Consider the following 20,456-nt stretch of genomic DNA (forward strand, 5'->3'; position numbering starts at 1 on the left):
TTATGGATGATTTTTTGGTAACAGATAGTGTCATACAACAGCAACGACGTATATGACAATTGCAGCTGAAGGCTTCAAGAAATCCTTCATAAAATAAACATATTTTACTACAAAAAAATGTTTAAGATCTGAAGATGGCAGCTAAGACTGTTGAAATCGGTTGTTTTGAGTGAAAAATATTTTATGAGATCTTGGCTTTTGAATTGTTATTAATTATTATATTCTTATGAACTTGCGCACAGGGTCACTCATCTGACAAGCTCTGGCACGGGTTCCGTATCATGCGTAACAATGCAGCCATTTATAACCGTTATGTATGTTAAGGGTGATGTGTATTACATATAAAGGTGTAGGACTGGTTTCAGTGCCAAGCTATTTCAAAGTCTGTTACGATTTCGACGCAGTGACTAGATGATTTTATGACACAATTTTTAAAGCAGATTCGACCCAGGAGTCGATTAACTGCGTCCAACCAGATCAGAAACAAGTGAAATCTCCTAAAGGCTCAGGGCTTACTACACTTAAATTACAAATAGAGCAACAGTTCTAATCTTTAGATTGAATCTTTAGATTGAATAGTTAAGGCAGCCAGGCTCTTCTGAGAGCCTCTTAAGCAAGCCTCAGTACATGACACTCTTAAATTACAAATAGAGCAACAGTTCTAATTTTCAAGTTACACGCTGTACGGTTTTAATCAAGTAACCATTAGAATTTACTCAAGGTGAGTTTGAGTTTTTAAAGTTAGCCCGGCTCTCCAGCCGAATATCTATCTACAAGAAAACAGTAAATACAGAGTATACTTTTAAAAAACACGTAACTTTCAGAACCATGCAACTGCCCTACGGATGGGTCCCGCATCGGTGTCACGTTCAACACGCGTCCGGTCGGCTGTAGGCTCCAATAAGACCAAAATAAGCAAGTTAGCCGACATATTCACGACACTGAAACACTCTTAAAGTGCGTGTAAGGTTGAGGCTACTATTTGCCGGTACCACACTCACGCACTCACTTAGCCCTCAGTAAGACACTTAATCAGACTAAAACTACAGCTACAAAGTGCAGTACAATCTATACTAGTAAGCAAAGAAAACGCCAGAGAAAACACAGGCTCATTAAAATTCCATGAACACTGCTTGAGCAAAGACCGAAAGCTGGGGAGCGGTTAACCGACGTATTCATCCAGTACTGTCAAAACACGAAGTTCGGAGTATAAGAAGAGCGGGAATGCAATAAGGCCACACTCTTACAGATCGAATAAGGCAGTTCCTGCTACTAGGAGAAATCAACCGACGCTTCCACGAAACCAGTGGTTCCGAATAAACAATGTGAGTCAGTCGGACACTGCTAAGGTTTCACATTCGCATGCTTAATGTTTGTTGCCGTCCGGAAACCACCAGGCAAAACCAATAATTCAATCGCCAAGAGAAAATCATAAGCTAAGGCGCACGCACCAACTCGCTCGCCCGGTACCGGTGGAAAATTCACTCCAAGACGCGCCGGATCACGTCTCCACTTCCTGCCCGGACCTCGGACGGCTTCCGTCGAAACGCCCGAGTTCCTCGCACTCTACTCCCGCTTCCGTCCTCTCCGCAGACCGCCACTCGGTCGCAACACCCCCTAATCCGACAGCTCCCTATACGTAACTCAACATGAAGCCACCAACTCGAGAAGACGAGGCGGGCGATTTAAACACGAATGAGGCGGCACGGCTCACATAGTCTTTAAGCACAGTATTGAGCCACGTCCAAGGCTTCTTTCACGTCCAACCACAAATCGTCGAGGTTTCATATGTAGGAACAGTCTGGGCTGACGATACGTTCCATGTGTTGCAGAGTACGTCAATCGGACTTATCGTCAGTACTTTCCCATGACCCCACCTTATCATGTTTGTTTGCATCACGGCCACTGCTATTCTTATGCGGTTCAGGCTCCTCCTTGTTTTCCACTTTGTTGTGGAGTCGCCAGGCAGTACGCGTGGCTGGCTCTGAGCACTATGGGACTTAACATCTGTGGTCATCAGTCCCCTAGAACTTAGAACTACTGAAACCTAACTAACCGAAGGACATCACACACATCCATGCCCGAGGCAGGATTCGAACCTGCGACCGTAGCAGTCGCGCGGTTCCGGACTGAGCGCCTTAACCGCAAGACCACCGCGCAGTACGTGTGCTGGTGATTAGTCAGTAGGTGTGTAGCGTTCTATACAAAACCTTGTTTGTAGTACTTTGAATGAATGCCTCATCTGGGAATACATACAAAACTGGAGTTACCGTGTAGCGTGTTGTAACTGCAAGTGGTGTACTTACTCTGTATTATTGTTAGCAAAAACTTTACACGAACTGATTGGGCAATGCAACTCCCAATACCAATAAAGAAATACAGTCACTGCAAAATACATTCAGCCCCTTAGCTACTGAATTCTCTGGCCCTGTTCAAAACTTGTAACTTTGTTCCCTGTGCACATAACAAACGAATAGAATTGTCTTACCTCTAAAGCAGCAATGGTGGATCGCGATTGTATTTTGGTCTCTCATGACGAAGAATAAAATATAGTAGCTACAGGCTGAGCGGTGTGCAATGCTGGCCGTATTACCTTGAAATGTACGTAAAATTCTTTTCGCTGATATATGAAAACATTTAAGAAAAATTCAATGTCTCTGAAAAACATATGACCTGAACAGTGAGGCGGTACTGATTTGTCTGAATTACTGACACTGACCTTTTCAATAGTGAAATTGTATTCGAAGTTAAGTTTGACTTTCCAAACATCTGGCAACTGAACTTACATTACTCAGAAATAACATCCTTTTTACTAACTGAGTCACAAACAATGAGATTTATTCAAAAGTATTATCTAACCTCACTAAAAAAGCATAAAGACAAATTATCAAATTAAGTATATCTGTGTCAACAGATCTTAGAAACATTACATCTATCTAGCCTTTACATAAAATCTGTTTACGTACATTGTGGGGTTACTCAACAATTGCCAATTATCAGCCAACTCATCTACACTAACGCGCTGGCAAAAGTAAAGTCATAAATATTTAACACGTTTAGCTTGCTTGTGAGAAGACTTCTGCTTCCACATTTATATTCCCAATAATACATATACTTGTATTTCCTAAATTATAATCTAACACTCGGTGGCTTCACAGCGCACACCACAAAAACCGCCTACTCCATCCTCTCTCGCTCACGGGCAGTTACCGACTGCAGTGCGCCAAGCCCTACAACCTCAGATCAGAAGCAGTATCTTCGGCTGTGCGGTCGTGCACAGTCAGTAATCCGCTTCATAGAGTCCATCAGAGACATACATCGTTTATAACATAAAAGTTGCATTTTAGTTTACATTAGTTGTTGTTGTTGTGGTCTTCAGTCCTGACACTGGTCTGATGCAGCATTCCATGCTACTCTATCCCGTGCAAGCTTCTTCATCTCCAAGTACCTGTCGCAACCTACATCCTTCTGGTTCTGCTTAGTGTATTCATCTCTTGGTCTCCCTCTACGATTTTTACCCTCCACGCTGCCCTCCAAAACTAAATTGGTGATCTCTTGATGCCTCAGAACATGTCCTACCAACCGATTCCTTCTAGTCAAGTTGTGCCACAAACTCCACTTCTCCCCAGTTATATTCAGTACCTCCTTATTAGTTATGTGATCTACCCATCTAATCTTCAGCATTCTTCTGTAGCACCACATTTCGAAAGCCTCTATTCTATTCTTTTCTAAACTACGTATTTATCGTCCACGTTTCACTTCCATACCTGAAAACACTCCACACAAATACTTTCAGAAACGACTTCCTGACACTTAAAACTATACTCAATGTTAACAAATTTCTCTTCTTCAGAAACTCTTTCCTTACCATTGCCAGTCTACATTTTATATCCTCTCTACTTCGACCATCATCAGTTATTTTTCTCCCCAAATAGCGAAACACACTCCTACTTTAAGTGTCTCATTTCCTAATCTAATTCCCTCGGCATCACGTGATTCAGTTCGAATACATTCCATTATCCTCGTTTCGCTTTTGTTGATGTTCATCTTATATCCTCCTTTCAAGAAACTGTCCATTCCGTTCAATTGCTCTTTCAGATCCTTTGCTGTCTCTGACAGGATTGCAATGTCATCGGCAAACAAAGTTTTTATTTCTTCTCCGTGAATTATAATTCCTACTCCAAATTTTTCTTTTGTTTCCTTTACTGCTCGCTCAGTATACAGATTGAATAACACGGGGATAGGCTACAACCCTGGCTCACTCCCTTCCCAACCGCGATCTGGTTTCTGCACAAATTGTAAATAGCCTTTCGCTCCCTGTATTTTACCCCTGCCACCTGCAGAATTTGTAAGAGAGTATTTCAGTCAACATTGTCTGACGCTTTCTCTAAGTCTACAAATGCTAGAAACGTAGGTTTTCCTTTCCTTAATCTACTTTCTAAGATAAGTCGCATGGTCAGTACTGCCTCTCGTGTTCCAACCTTTTTACGGAATCGAAACTGATCTTCCCCGAGGTCGGCGTCCACCAATTTTTCCATTCGTCTGTAAAAATTTCGTATTAGTATTTTGCAGCCGTGACCACTTAAACTGATAGTTCGGTAATTTTTACATCTGTCAACACCTGCTTTCTTTGCGATTGGAATTATTATATTATTCTTGAAGTCTGAGGGTATTATTGTTCGGGCGCCACATGGAAGTGTACCCTAGTAGACTCATTTCAACTGTTTCTTCAATGGCCGTGTTTAAGAATCTTTCACGGGATCTCAGTCTTCCAGACTCGCTCTCAGTGCCAAAGAGAGGCTAGCAGTCATTGATGGTTTGTCTGAGCCTCTCTGCCGGCCGCTGTGGCCGAGCGGTTCTAGACGCTTCACTCTGGAACCGCGCGACCGCTACGGTCGCAGGTTCGAATCCTGCCTCGGGCATGGATGTGTGTGATGTCCTTAGGTTAGTTAGGTTTAAGTAGTTCTAAGTTCGAGGGGGACTGATGACCTCAGATGTTAAGTCCCATAGTGCTCACAGTCATTTGAACCATTTGAGCCTTTCTGTGAATTCGTGAGGTGTTCTTCGAGAGATGGGATTCGCGAGACCAGCAGCTCTGTAAAGCTTTTGTAGGGGCTTTCGTGAAGGCTTATGTCGACTTTCTTCGCGTGGGTTCTTCTAATGCATATCGGTCAGGTGTAGTGCATATGCGGTGGTTCTCAGGAGTAGGTTTGCTCCCCATTTGCTGTTTACGAGTTTACAAAAAATGTTATTTCTGGAGGCTACTTTCTGACTGATATTTCCACCATAGTTTCCATGTGTCAGAGATCCAGTGCTTGATTTGGAATAAAAGAGGTTCCGGTACTGTGACCTCCTGGAGGGTGTTTTTTGAAATTTAGAAGTCTTAAGATGTTACTTTAACGCTTTCTGTTCGTCAGCGGTACCGGTACGACGTACTAGTGCGTACGATCACAGATCAGGCACTGTAGAGAGCTATCCAAAGTCACACACAGACAGATTGGTTTATCTGTGTGCCTCCGCCTATCTTCAAGACAAATCCGTAACACAATATCTCATTGTGTGCATACTCGCACAAAGGTTACAAGAAAATTCGTTTTGGTTAATAGTTCCCCCTGGCTGCACGTAATCTGTGCAGCTGCTCCGTTCCATACTTATAGGACATGGACTGGGATCGTGACTGACGCCGTCACCTGCTGCTTTCTGTGTCGTTACAGGTGGCACCGGCCGAGACGGCGAGGGCGCACCGCTGTCGCGCTGCAAGTCGGCGGGCAGCGTGGCAGCGACCGGCAACTTGTCGCTCACCAGGCAGGCGTCCAGCCTCTCCCTCAACGACGCCCAGCTGGAGGCCAGCGCCGCCGCCGCCGCCGCCGCTCCCCCGCTAGAGGGTGCGTACTCTACACAGCCTGCGAGCTTTTTGTCGGTGAGCGTTCAGGTCCAGTGCTATTCCGCTTTCTCCAGCACAACAGAAGTGACGACGTAAGCTGCACGTAGCGATGTACACTGCTACCCATTAAAACTGTAACACCAGAAAAGAAGGTTAAGAAATTTCACCTATTATGCTTATACATACAGCAGGAACAACACACTATTAAATTTGTAGGGATGTACAGGGTGCACAGTTTCGTACACAGGGTTCCCACCTCTTGTAGTAACAACGGCCCTTGCCTGACTGCACATTGAGTCGAAATTGTTGGGTACAACTTCGTACACAAAGGCAACGAGAGGTTGGCTACAGAGCGGTACGGCAACTGTCATCGTAGCACTCACTCCGTCTTCAGGCCACGAGTGGCCTACCGGGACCATCCGACCGCCGTGTCATCCTCAGTGGAGTATGCGGATAGGAGGAGCGTGGTGTCAGCACACTGCTCTCCTTAGCGTTAAGATGGTATTCTTGACCGAAGCCGCTACTGTTCGGTCGAGTAGCTCCTCAATTGGCATCACGAAGCTGAGTGCACCCCGAAAAATGGCAACAACGCATGGCGGCCCAGATGGTCACCCATCCAAGTGCCGACCACGTCCGACAGCGCTTAACTGCGGTGATCTCACGGGAACCGGTGAATCCACTGCGGCAAGGCCGTTGCCCAATTGATGAACAGAAGATTTTCTTAACTTGTATTTCTCCAAGTGCACAAAGACTCATCACAAATAATGCAGCAAGCAGTAAAGTCCTGCTAGCAATCTCGAGAAGAATTAGGCTCCCTAAATTAAGGAAGAATGATGGTGTCATAGAGAAGAGTCGACCAAGTGCGAGTGGGCCTTCTGGCTGCCACCGCCCATCCCATATTGCGGTAACAAATGGCGCCCATTGTCCAGGACTGCTGGAAGCGTGGCTCAGTAGGAGTGCAGCACTGGGTCCCCCGGATCCCGCAAGACTGCTGTTGACATCTGATGTTGTTGTTGTTGTGGTCTCCATGCTACTCTATTCTGTGCAAGCTTCTTCATCTCCCAGTACCTACCGCAACCTACATACTTCTGAATCTGCTTAGTGTATTCATCTCTTGGTCTCCCTCTACGATTTTTATCCTCCACGCTGCCCTCCAATACTAAATTGGTGAGCCCCTGATGCCTCAGAACATGTCCTACCAACCGATCCCTTCTTCTAGTCAAGTTGTGCACAAACTTCTCTTCTCCCCAATCCTATTCAATACTTCCTCATTAGTTATGTGATCTACCCATTTAATCTTCAGCATTCTTCTGTAGCACCACATTTCAAAAGCTTCTATTCTCTTCTTGTCCAAATTATTTATTGTCCATGTTTCACTTCCATACATGGCTACACTCCATACAAATACTTTTAGAAATGACTTCCTGACACTTAAATCTATACTCAATGTTAACAAATTTCTCTTCTTCAGAAACGCTTTCCTTGCCATTGCCAGTCTACATTTTATATCCTCTCTACTTCGACCATCATCAGTTATTTTTCTCCCCAAATAGCGAAACACACCTCCTACTTTAAGTGTCTCATTTCCTAATCTAATTCCCTCAGCATCACGTGATTCAGTTCGAATATATTCCATTATCCTCGTTTCGCTTTTGTTGATGTTCGTCTTATAACCTCCTTTCAAGACACTATCCATTCCGTTCAACTGCTCTTCCAAGTCCTTTGCTGTCTCTGACAGAATTACAATGTCATCGGCGAACCTTAAAGTTTTTATTTCTTCTCCATGAATTTTAATACCTACTCCGAATTTTTCTTTTGTTTCCTTCACTGCTTGCTCAATATACAGATTGAATAGCATCGGGGAGAGACTACAACCCTGTCTCACTCCCTTCCCAGCCACTGCTTCCCTTTCATGTGCCTCGACTCTTATAACTGCCATCTGGTTTCTGCACAAATTGTAAATAGCCTTTCGCTCCCTGTATTTTACCCCTGCCACCTTCAGAATTTGAAAGAGAGTATTCCAGTCTGATGGAAACTTGCAATTCCATTGTCATTGTATCAATATGTAATACCACAGAAATGGGCTTGGATGACAAACATGGCTGTATCATTCTATCTTCAACTCTGTGCCAAAACTGAGAAGCTTTGTTGGTGTCTCATGGCAACGTATGACAGGATGCTTTCAGTGGACGTGTGGACGATGTGAGGGCCAGGGCTACAGTTGAACACCCTCTGTGTATAGTGTCGAGGTAGGTCAGGACATGACGAGTCAAATGCGTTCTTGTGCCACCTTGTTGAAAGATAATGTCACGCAGTCTTCCAAGATACGGCTCAGCCACCAGTCTCAACAAATTAGAAATTTAACAGCTGCTGTTCACATTTCCGGCTATGCTCATCAGAGGTGAGCGTGTAGTATACCCAATCACACCCCATACCATTCCACCACCCGCTGAGCGCCTATGGTGATGTCGAGTGTAATCTGACAACGTTTGCTCTCCTTGGAGCTGCCACACCGATACTCTCATCACGATCTGAACTGAGAATTGTGACTGGTCTGAGAATATTACGTGGTACCATTCCTGTGTCCAGTTTTGTCGTTAGACGCACCACTGTCGACGCGCCTTTGTCTCTGTTGTCGCATTGTTGGAGCCGCAACAAAGGGCACGGTGCTGGCATTCCGTGATGATCCGGACGTGATCGCACCCTCCATGTGGATGCTCGTCTTGCTGGAAATGAGTCCATTTCCTGACTCAATCTGCGTGACATCCCTATGGATCCTGCACTGCCGAACGAGTAATGTGTCATCGATTCCACATTTGGATGGGATTCCAATCAACGCAAACAGTAATGTCATGGAGTGATAAACCACAGTCCCGATAGATCATGATATGTCGCTGCCAGATTCCAAAAAGTGCTAGTAGACACATCTCCATCTCACATGATGTGTAACAAACAACATTCAAAAGCGATTTATGAATAAAAATGCCGCTGAGTATTATTTCCTTATCCATAGAATGTAGATGGCATTACACCTTCCACCTAGCTGAATTGCTAGTCATCTGCATATCCAAGTATGCCATCTTGACGTTTGCTTCATGTCGCCTTGAATGCAGTGCAGTTTCAATGGCCAGTGTTACATTATCAGACAGTACAAAAGTGTGTAGGAAAGGTGACTCTACTCCCGCTGTAATACGGATGTCAGTGACATCGAAGATACACTGGTGTGCAAAACTTAAGGCAGGAAATAGCTTTCGCATTATGTGTCACTGCAAAGTAATATAGGTCGATGAAACTTGGACCACACATACAAAGAACTGCTACAGCTCTTGTGGCAGGGCATTCCATTCCACCATCCGTGCAACTGACAACTGCTGGATGGTCGCTTGTGCGTGTGGACGTGCTGCAATCCATCCCACACATGCTCCACGCTGTTTCTAGTTGGGTAAATGGGCAGGTCAGTCCATTTGCAGAGTACCCGTTCGTTCCAACATACCCTCCACCCGCGCTGTTCCATTCGGTCGCGTTTCATCTTCCATAAAAACGAAGTCAGGGCCAAACACACCTAAAAGGAAGCACCTGGGGAAGGATTACAGTGTCATAATAGCGTTGACCAGTAAGGGTACCGTGGTCAAAGCTTTGGAGGTCATTACGCCCATGCAAGATTATGGCTTCCCACAACATAAGAGCTGAGCTGCCAAAATGATCATGTCTGGCAATACTAGACCTACCGTCCTGTGGCGAGAGGTGGGAACACGTAATGCATCCAGTAATACTGACGATCATGATCGTTTTGACGATCCAGAGGTTATGATGTGGGGGGGCCATAATGTTGCATGTGGGGGGGCGGGGGGTACTGACCTCCAAAGCTCTGAACACAGTACACTCACCAGTCAACGTTATTATGATGAGTACTCCTTCACCATGTGCGTCTCCTGAGGGGTGTTTTTGGGCCTGACTTCATTTTTATGGAAGACAATGCGCGACCGCACCGAACAGGACAGCTGGAGGAGCTATTGGAATGAGAGGATATTCAGTGAATGAACTGGCCTGTCCGTTCCCCCAACTTAAATCCCATGGGGAAAACATAAGATGCGTTGGGGGCATGTGTGGCATGACATCCACATGCACCAATTAACATCCAGCTGTCATCACATGCACTAGTGGAGGAATAGAACGCCCTACCACAAGAACCAACCTTATGACCAACATGGGAGTTCGTTGCAGAGCATGCCTTGTCACCCATGGTGATCACATGCCCTATAAAGAACCATGTCCCGCCTTTTATAATTTCCAGGAGACTGTCGTGAATCACGGTGACTTCGGCGTAATTATTATCTTTGAATAAAAATGTCATTCCTCTTCTACTCACTGCGTATTTCTTTTAGTTATCTTCTGTACTATACTCTATTATTTCTTCCTATGTTCGGTCCAAGTTTCATCGAGCTATGTTACTTGGCAGTAACACATGATGCGAAAGTTACATTCCTCCTTACATTTTGCACTTTAAGCTTAGCTCTATAACAGTGGTGCTATCTGCGCAATAACCTGTTTCAAGGGTCAACGTGATTTGGGAAATTGGTTTGTTTATATGACTTTTCATAAAGCGCTACCATTGTATGTGTTAATTTGTAAACAATAAATAAAATTATTTAACAAATGACTTTACTGTAAGTATTAGCATAAAATATCACAGTTGCTAAACTGGTTTCGATTTATCTGTAAGATTCAAAAGCCTTGTATAAAAATTGAGAAAAAGCATTTTGATTCCTGGCCTCAGACTATGTCAAGGGTGTAACTGATATAATTGGAGCTGTTTCTATAGATGACTGAGGATGGTGCGCTTAAAAACAATACATGAGTATTTACTTCATTTCTAGGCTGATAATTATAGCTATTACAAGTCACATGTTTTTAGGCTAGTTAGTACCTCCAAGTACCTCTGGCAAGAGCAAGCCATTAGTGTTATTTTCTCCCTGGACAGCGGGTAGTTTGCCAGGGGTAGTCCACTTAGTGCTGCATGTATGGCCATGCAGAAAACATCAGGTAGTAAATCATGTGGTGTGCTTGTAGGAAGACCATTCGAAGCAGAGAAAAAATAAACACACTGATATATATTAAGGCATCAATTATAAAAATATCTGCACTTCCACCTGTTACACGCTGTATATTGAAAGTCAGTGTAAGTGCGAGGTTCCTACCAATGAGTCATGTTTTGAGATGGTTTATCGATGAACAAAAGTCTTCTTGATTTTCCAGTACTGATCGCTCCCTTCAAGCATAGACTTTCTTCAGATAACATCGATAAAATTCACAATATGGGACTGAACGAGTGACAGCGAGCTGCATAACACAGCAATAAAACATTGAAGGAACATGTAAGAAGATGTCAGTTAAAATCCCCGTGAGGCCACGCAGATGTGTGTTTCCCTTGGTTCCCCAAGTCGATTAAAGTAAATTCTCTGATTGTCCCGCTGTAAAGGACACGGATGACGTCCTGCTCCATCCTCCCCAGATCTGTGCTTGTTTCCGACACTGACATTGTCGTCCACGGGACGTTAAACCTTAATTTTCAACGAATGACAATATACAGGGTGAGTCACCAACTATTGCCACCTATAATAACTCCAAAAGTATGATAGTAGCTGAAAAGTTTGTGGGACAAAAGTTGTATCAGACAACGAGGGCCATAGTATCACATTGGTTTTTTGTTGCTAGGTGGTGTCGCGTCAGAAATACGAAGGTCAAATTTGTTTTTTTTAATGGGATACTATAGTATGGTACTTATTTTATGGTAACGGCTACTGAGACGAATCCAATGATGTGTAACAGTAAGGTCTTTGAAACTCAACGAAGGTCAAAAAGGTGGTATGAACCTCTATTTACAGAACATGTTCGAAGTGATGACCATTGGTATCAAATACGGTGCTGCAATTTTCCTGTCACGGATTGAGTGGTATTCCTTGTCACTTCGGCACTTATCGCAGCACATGCTCTGACAATTCTCTCTCGTATATCGTGCAAACAGTAAATATTCGTCGAATACGGCGTATCCATCTAACGTGCCATTGACATGTAAACACCATTCTGCCGGCCGGTGTGGCCGAGCGGTTCTAGGCGCTTCAGTCTGGAACCGCGTGACCGCTACGGTCGCAGGTTCGAATCCTGCCTCGAGCGTGGATGTGTGTGATGTCCTTAGGTTTAAGTAGTTCTAAGTTCTAGGGGACTGATGACCTCAGATGTTAGGTCCCGTAGTGCTCAGAGCCATTTGAACCAAACACCATTCTGCTGTAACGTTCCAGGCAGACGTGCCGGTGCTTGATGTGACGTCAGAACAGAAGCGATGAATAAAATTGGAGCGAAAAGAAAATTGTTGCATAACTTGACTAAAAGAAAGGATCGGTTGATAGGACACATTCTGAAACATCAAGGAATTGTCACTTTAGTACTGGAGGGGAGCGTGCGGTATAAAATTGGAGAGGGAGACCAAGGGACGAATACAGTAAGCAGGTTAAAAAGATGTACGTTGCAGTAGTTATTCGGAGATCCAGAGGCTTGCCACAGGATAATGTAGCTTGGAGAGCTGCATCAAACCAGTCTTCGGACTGAAGACCACAGCAGCGATAAAAAGTTTTTTTCACCACTCGGACTGAAGGCCACAGCAGCGATAAATAATTTTTTCGCAACAGCACCTGACACACTAGAACATGTTTGTTTTATTCTAGCGAGAACTGAGAGGATCTGCGGAAAATATTTATCAGGGTCGTCCGCATTGACTAGATATGCGTCCTGTACGTTTCTGAGTTTGCAGATGGTGACTTCCTGAATTGTTTTGGGTGTCAGATGGACGGGCAGTGTCGGAGCCGCGCCTGCGCACGGACGCATTGGAGGACGGTGAGGGCGAGGACGCGGAGGACGGCCCTTCTGCAGTGATCGTGGACGTGGAGGACGAAGTGGTCGAGACAGCCAGCCCTCTGGCCGCTGCTCCCGCCGTGCTGGGCCACACCCCCATCTACTGCTACGCGCCCCGCGAGGTCACCAGGCTCATAGACTCCAGCGGCAGGTCAGTCACCCGCTCAAGTTATCCCAAATGATTAAACACTCACTGCCTTTCACGACGTGTTGAGGTGGTGCTTCCTAGTTCTGTATAGGCGAAACTGGGTAGACTTCAGGCCGCGACGTTTTTGTTACTGTCAGCTAGACCCATGGAACCCAAAGGAAGGTGAGGCACTCGCTCGTTTGTCGAATTTCTCTTAATGTTTAACCATTTATTGCACTGCTGTTTCTGGAAATAGCAACACCCAGAACGACTGGTATGAATCACTCCAAAATCGGAGGCTGTAGAGAACAGCGGAACCTTAATAAATGATAAGGACTCAAAAGAGATAGCAGCATCCACCTACCCCGCCAGGGTAGCCGAGAGCGCTAACGCGCTGCTTCCTGAACTCGGGTAGGCGCGCCGGCCCCGGGGCGGATTAACGACGAGGGCCGATGTGCCGGCCAGCCTGGATGTGGTTTTTAGGTGGTTTTCCACATCCCGATAGGTGAATACCGGGTTGGTCCCCATGTTCCGCCTTAGTTACACGGCTCGCAGACATCTGAACACATTCGCACTATTCCATGGATTACACTCGACGCACACAGTTGGGGTACACTAATTCCATCCTGGGGGGTATGGGGTGGCGGCAGGAAGGGCATCCAGCCACCCCTTAACCATTAACATGCCAAATCCGATTAAGGATGGCTGACCCTGCGTAACTGCGGAACAAGGCTCAAGCGATAGAATAGAATAGAGATGGCGTCCACCTAGGCCCAGCAGCGTCCTCTAGTTTACGTGCAGACAGGTCAGCGTTACGCCAAGATTAGGTGGCGCAGAGCCTCCATACGAGTTGGGAACTTGCAAGCGAGTGCCACTATGCCTAGACGACGTCAAAAGGCGCAATATCAGCAACTGAGTGAGTAAAATAAGTGTCGTGTGACTAGGGCCTCCCGTCGGGAACCCCTGAGCAGAGGAAATCTCCGACCCAGCCGGGAGTCTAACCCGGTTCCTTAGGATTGACATTATGTCGCGCTGACCACTCAGCTACCGGGGGCGGACAACTGAGTACGTTAAAATAGGACAAAATGATTGATGTCTGGGTTTGTTGTAACATAACATTGCAGGTCGTATAGAACTTGCTGCTAGGATAGTGATGCTTGTGGAGAACCAGAGGATTGAAGAGGGTCAAGCACAGTGATGAGCAGATACTAGACAACGTAATGTGGCTGTCACAGATAGAACAACATGCTCCACAGTGTGGACTCGACAGTGGAGCAATGCAACGGGTATGGACCTGTCCGAGCCGACAATTCGACGCCTTCTGCCGAGGACTGGACGATGGTATCGATATATTGCGTCGGGTTCCAGTGTCTGAACGCCACCAATACCTCAGACAGCCGTGGGCATGTGAACGCCATAATGCGTGCTGAGTAATAAAATGTAATCTTCGGACGAGCACCCCCCTCAATTTGTCCTACAGTGGTGGCAGCATGCGTGTTAGTCGTTGATGATGAGGTCCCATACTCCGAGGAGCGTAGGAGACGATGCGGGAGACCCGCACTGCCATACTAGGCAAGGTCCTAGAGGAGGTGGTTTGCCATTGTCTTCCTCCGTCCATAATGGGGATGAATGACGATGATGAAGACGACACAACAACACCCAGTCATCTCGAGGCAGGAAAAATCCCTGACCCCGCCGGGAATCGAACCCAGGCCCCCGTGCGCGGGAAGCGACAACGCTACCGCAAGACCACGAGCTGCGGACGTGTTAGCCGTTACCATGGTGATAACTATCGGGCAGACTGCATTTTGGAACGACACAGCTAACACACGCGAGATGTAACGATTTGACGTGCCATTGCCTGCAACCTATGGTCTCGCCTCCTCATACTGAGAGGCAGTCTGAACAGCAACCGCTACATCAGGGACGTCTTAGAGGCCGAGGCTATGTCCATCCTGCACGCAGCTCGACATGCCATATTTCAGCGGCCACGTGCGGCAAGAAATGTGCAAGTCTTCTTCGAATAATAGTGGCTACCGCTGATCCTCTGGGCTGCAAGTTTGCCTGACACATCACCCATGGAGTATGTGTTTGATGTGGTCTCGTGGCAAAGTGTTCGTTCTGGTCCTTCTGCTACCACTGTCGGTGTTCTTCGTACGCACCTCATGGAGTTGGCGTTCCCCAGCAGCATATCGAGACCGTTTTCATTCCATGCTACGACGTCTAGAGGCTCTGGTTGCAGCACGTTGCAGCTTCACACTGTACTGAATTCTCATGATCAGAGAGTATATAAAGTTCTGTAATACTAATCATTTGTGTACTGTTATGCCGTTAATCTGTGAAATAAATTTAATTATAACTTCGCCCCCTTTTTGGTTTTCCAGTTTTCGCAAATAGTATTATATTTGTCACGACGTCCTGAGCCGGGCTTCCTAGTTCTGGATCAGCAGAGACGGGTAGACTTAAGACCGTGACTGTTTTGTGGCAGGTAGCAGCCAACATTAGAGAGCCAAGAACACAGTATTTCTGCATACAGTAGTCATTACGAAGTGATTCTCGTGTGCCGTGGACTGCTATTTTGCCCTGTGCCGAAACAGTAAGCACCGCGTTTACTAGAATACACGGTAGGGACCACAGGGTGTATGCGCTTTAGCAACCTATGACACATTTCACAACCTACCGTACCACCGCTAAGTAGCTCGCCACTGCCATAACCTACTGTATGGTCATTGCGTTTTTGAGTGATTACAGGGTCGTTTACGTGAATGTAACTTCGTGTGGGTGGTTGACGAGTAAATACAGGATTACGCTACTATTATCAGTGTAATGAGGGTTTCTGAGAGTACGTTTTGAATGTGTTTCACTGAAAAATAGTGGTGTTCTGTGTCGTCGTGAGGTGTATTAACCACTACAGGCAACGTAACAATTAGGAAGGAAGTCTCATGTACTTCCTAAGAACAATGAGACGAAACAAAACTGGATAAATGTTTGTAAATGAGCCTATTCGTTTCCAGTTGCTAATACTTCTATGAAATCAATAGATTTCGGGCCGGCCGAAGTGGCCGTGCGGTTAAAGGCGCTGCAGTCTGGAACCGCAAGACCGCTACGGTCGCAGGTTCGAATCCTGCCTCGGGCATGGATGTTTGTGATGTCCTTAGGTTAATTAGGTTTAACTAGTTCTAAGTTCTAGGGGACTAATGACCTCAGCAGTTGAGTCCCATAGTGCTCAGAGTCATTTGAACCACTTGAATAGATTTCGGGAACGAGATTTTCACTCTGCAGCGGAGTGTGCACTGATACGAAATCTCCTGGCAGACTAAAACTGCGTGCCGGACCGAGACTCGAACTCGGGACCCTTGCCCCTCGCGGGCAAGTGCTCTACCATCTGAGCTGCCCAAGCACGACTCACGCCCCGTCCTCACAGCTTTACGTCTGCCAGTACCTCGTCTCCTACTTTCCAAACTTTACAGAAGATCTCCTGCGGATCTTGCAGAACTAGCACTCCTGAAAGAAAGGATATTGCGGAGACATGTCTTAGCCGCAGCCTGCGGGATGTTTCCAGAATGAGATTTTCACTCTGCAGCGGAGTGTGCGCTGATATGAAACTTCCTGGCAAATTAAAACTTTGTGCCGGACCGAGACTCGAACTCGGGACCTTTGCCTTTCGCGGGCAAGTGCTCTACCATCTTTTTTTTTCCAAATCTCATTTTGTTCGTTTTTGTTCGCTGCATCTGCTCGCGGCGGACGTCGTAATACATCCGTTTAAGTTCGTTGTTGATCGATTAACTCAGTTTTTTTATTACAGAGGGCAGCTAACCCTCTGACCCAACACGCTGAGCTACCGTGCCGGCTGACCATCTGAGCTGCCCAAGCACGACTCACGCCCCGTCCTCACAGCTTTACTTCTGTCAGTACCTCGTCTCCTACTTTCTAAAACTTTACAGAAGCTCTCCTGCGAACTCTGCCGAACAAGCTCTCCTGAAAGAAAGCACTTTCCCGTGACGGGCAAGGGTCCCGAGTTCGAGTCTCGGTCCGGCACACAGTTTTAATCGCCAGGAGGTTTCAATAGATTTCGGTTTATGAAAGGGATTTGAAAAGTAAACTGTCGAATCTTCATCTAAAATGCAAGTTTAACTCTGACTCTTCCATCCTTCAGATTTATGGGGTAGAATGAGTGTAATACCCGCCCCTGTAGCCGAGCTGTTCTAGGCGCTTCAGTCCGGAATCGCGCTGCTGCTACGGTAGCAGGTTCGAATCCTGCCTTGGGCATAGATGTGTGTGATGTCCTTAGGTTGGTTAGGTTTAAGTAGTTCTAAGTCTAGGGGACTGATGACCTCAGATGTTAAGTTCCATAGTGCTTAGAGTCATTTGAACCATTTGAATGAGTCTAATAATGAGAGAAAAAATGGAACAAAATATCAAATACTTTCTTTTCCTTCACTGTTTCGCGTTTAGTTTTTGCTTCAGTAATGTTCAGTTCGTTATAGACTTTCAGTGTAATTACGCGTTTTCAGTGAAAGCGATCGCGACCGCAAGGCCATTGGCGGCGTGTGCCGGAACGAGTCCGTACGGACAGAGCGGAGCTACCGGCTCCTCGACGAGAACATGGACCTGCTGGACAAGCTCAAGAACAATGAAGACGTCTGCAGGTAAGAGTTCCGACACCACTCTTCTAGTGCCATTATACTCGTACCTTATCTCACAACCAGCTGCTCTCCTCTGATCAGCTAGGCGACGTGCTATCTTTTATCACAAAGAGTCAATCGTCTTCCCCTCACAATGATCAACCACGCATCAGAACCTAAGCCTCTTTGCACACCATATTTACTATCGTCTTTTGAATAGCTTTACTTCAACATCGCTTTTAGGTTTCTAACTGCATCTGAGGTTCGTCTTTAGCGACCAATCAACGGAAGTCGTTCGGCCAGCCTTTGTTCGCTTCATTAAAAAAAGAAGAAGTCAAGCTCTGTTGCTCTTCTCCCATTGTCATATTTTTTGGACGCTTACGCTGTGACGACCTTCCACGTATGGAATTCATTGAATACAGGGTGTCCCCGGAGGAATGGTCAGTATTCAGGGATATGACAGAAGCGATCATTTCACACAAAAGAGTCCTGTAAACATGGGCTCTTAAACGCATACCTCAAGAGCTACGAGCACTTCTTTGTCTTCGATACTGTTAACGAAATGTCTACTACAGCAAGCTCTTTGAATTCCATATTTTGAAAGGTGGCAGTATGGATCAAAACAAGAAAAAGTGTCCAGTAAACATGAGCTCTGCAGTGCGTAGCATAAGCTGTATGAGCACTTGTTCATCTACGTTGCAAAAACCCGTGTGCGTAAGTGAACTTAATTGAATCAGAATTAATTGTAAAACAGGCAAACCCTTGGGACTCAAGGATGAATTTAATACACGCAACGGATTTACTAACGCTATAAATTACACTATTGGTCATTAAAATTGCTACACCAAGAAGAAATGCAGATGATAAACGGGTATTCATTGGACAAATATATTATAATACAACTGACATGTGATTACATTTTCACGCAATTTGGGTGCATAGACCCTGAGAAATCAGTACCCAGAACAACCACCTCTGGCCGTAATAACGGCCTTGATACGCCTGGCCATTGAGTCAAACAGAGCTTGGATGGTGTGTGCAGGTACAGCTGCCCATGCAGCTTCAACTCGATACCACAGTTCATCAAGAGTAATGACTGGCGTACTGTGACGAGCCAGTTGCTCGGCCACCATTGACCAGACGTTTTCAGTTGGTGAGAGATTTGGAGAATGTGCTGGCCAGGGCAGCAGTCGAACATTTTATGTATCCAGAAAGGCCCGTACAGGACCTGCAACATGCGGTCGTGCATTATCCAGCTGAAATGTAGGGTTTCAAAGGGATCGAATGAAGGGTCGAGCCACGGGTCGTAACACATCTGAAATGTAACGTCCACTGTTCAAAGTGCTGTCAATGAGAACAAGAGGTGACCGAGACGTGTAACCAATGGCACCCTATACCATCACGCCGGGTGATACGCCAGTATGGGGATGACGAATACACGCTTCCAACGTGCGTTAACCACGATGTCGCCAAACACGGATGCGACCATCATGATGCTGTAAACCGAACCTGGATTCATCCGAAAAAATGACGTTTTGCCATTCGTGCACCCAGGTTCGTCGTTGAGTACACCATCGCAGGCGCTCCTATCTGTGATGCAGCGTCAAGGGTAACCGCAGCCACGGTCTCCGAGCTGATAGTTCATGCTGCTGCAAACGTCGTCGAACTGTTCGTGCAGATGGTTGTTGTCTTGCAAACGTCCCCATCTGTTGACTCAGGGATCCAGACGTGGTTGCACGATCCGTTACAGCAATGCGGATAAGATGCCTGTCATCTAGACTGCTAGTGATACGAGGCCGTTGGGATCCAGCAAGGCGTTCCGTATTAGCCTCCTGAACCCACAGATTGCATAGTCTGCCAACAGTCATTGGATCTCGACCAAAGCGAGCAGCAATGTCGCGATACGATAAACCGCAATCGCGATAGGCTACAATCCGACCTTTATCAAAGTCGGAAACGTGATGGTACGCATTTCTCCTCCTTACACGAGGCATCACAACAACGTTTTACCAGGCAACTCCTGTCAACTGCTGTTTGTGTATGAGAAATCGGTTGGAAACTTTCGTCATGTCAGCATACTGTGGGTGTTGCCACCGGCGCCAACCTTGTGTGAATGCTCTGAAAAGCTAATCATTTGCGTATCACAGCATCTTGTTCCTGTCGGTTAAATTTCGCGTCTGTATCACGTCATCTTCGTGGTGTAGCAATTTTAATGGCCAGTAGTGTATTTTAACCCCAGCAGTGAATCTCAAGGTCACTGAAAAGGTTTGAATGGGATTATAAACTCAAGATTTAAATGCCCTCTACGGTTTATTGCTAAAAATATTTTGAATCATGTAGCATTCAAAACAATGATGAAATTTTCTACGTTATAATGACATACTTTCTGATTTGAATTCTAAAACTAACACTATCAGATGACAGAGTTCCTCGACAGGGTGGAGTTGCTTAGCAGTCTCGCATCTGACTCTGAAATATATCGCAACTTGACTGTGTCATGATTACAGTGACTGTTGGTGTGAATCAAGAACTGAAGAGTCCCAAAATCTGAGGATATACCGATGAACATGAGACAGTGAAACCTGTCATGAATCTGAACTAATAACTCTTGTTCGCCCTAATATGCCGGAGCTACAAGCGATGTTCACCGTAATCTTTGGGCTAATATGTGCAGAGTGGAGACTTCGTGTCTCGCTGTCAACTAATCGACGCTACGGTCGTTCAACTGAGGACTCCAGCAGTGGACCCCAGACAGCTCCGCCGGCTGAACGAGCTACCTGCAGAGCGCTGATCTGTTCACCTCCAAGTCCCACGACGAAGTCCTTACCTTTTGAGTCCACAAACAGCTGCTTGTTCCTTCCTTCCAGCCAATAAAATACGACCAACAATTCTCTCAGAATTTACTATAACG

At 45.9% G+C, this 20,456-nt stretch overlaps 1 protein-coding gene and 1 pseudogene across 1 annotated transcript in view; one reads left to right on the forward strand and one right to left on the reverse strand.

Moving 5' to 3' along the window:
• Positions 1–20,456, forward strand: part of LOC124775905 — a 476,308-nt gene that overhangs the window by 338,900 nt on the left and 116,952 nt on the right. Inside the window, exons 8-10 of the mRNA XM_047250740.1 lie at positions 5,715–5,885; positions 12,725–12,944; positions 17,435–17,569. Of these exons, the coding sequence (XP_047106696.1) occupies positions 5,715–5,885; positions 12,725–12,944; positions 17,435–17,569 (526 nt within the window). The remainder of the gene's footprint in view (positions 1–5,714; positions 5,886–12,724; positions 12,945–17,434; positions 17,570–20,456) is intronic.
• LOC124778708 lies at positions 6,465–6,582 on the reverse strand (annotated as a pseudogene).

Source organism: Schistocerca piceifrons, chromosome 2 (assembly GCF_021461385.2).
Source record: "Schistocerca piceifrons isolate TAMUIC-IGC-003096 chromosome 2, iqSchPice1.1, whole genome shotgun sequence".
NCBI lineage: Eukaryota > Metazoa > Arthropoda > Insecta > Orthoptera > Acrididae > Schistocerca > Schistocerca piceifrons.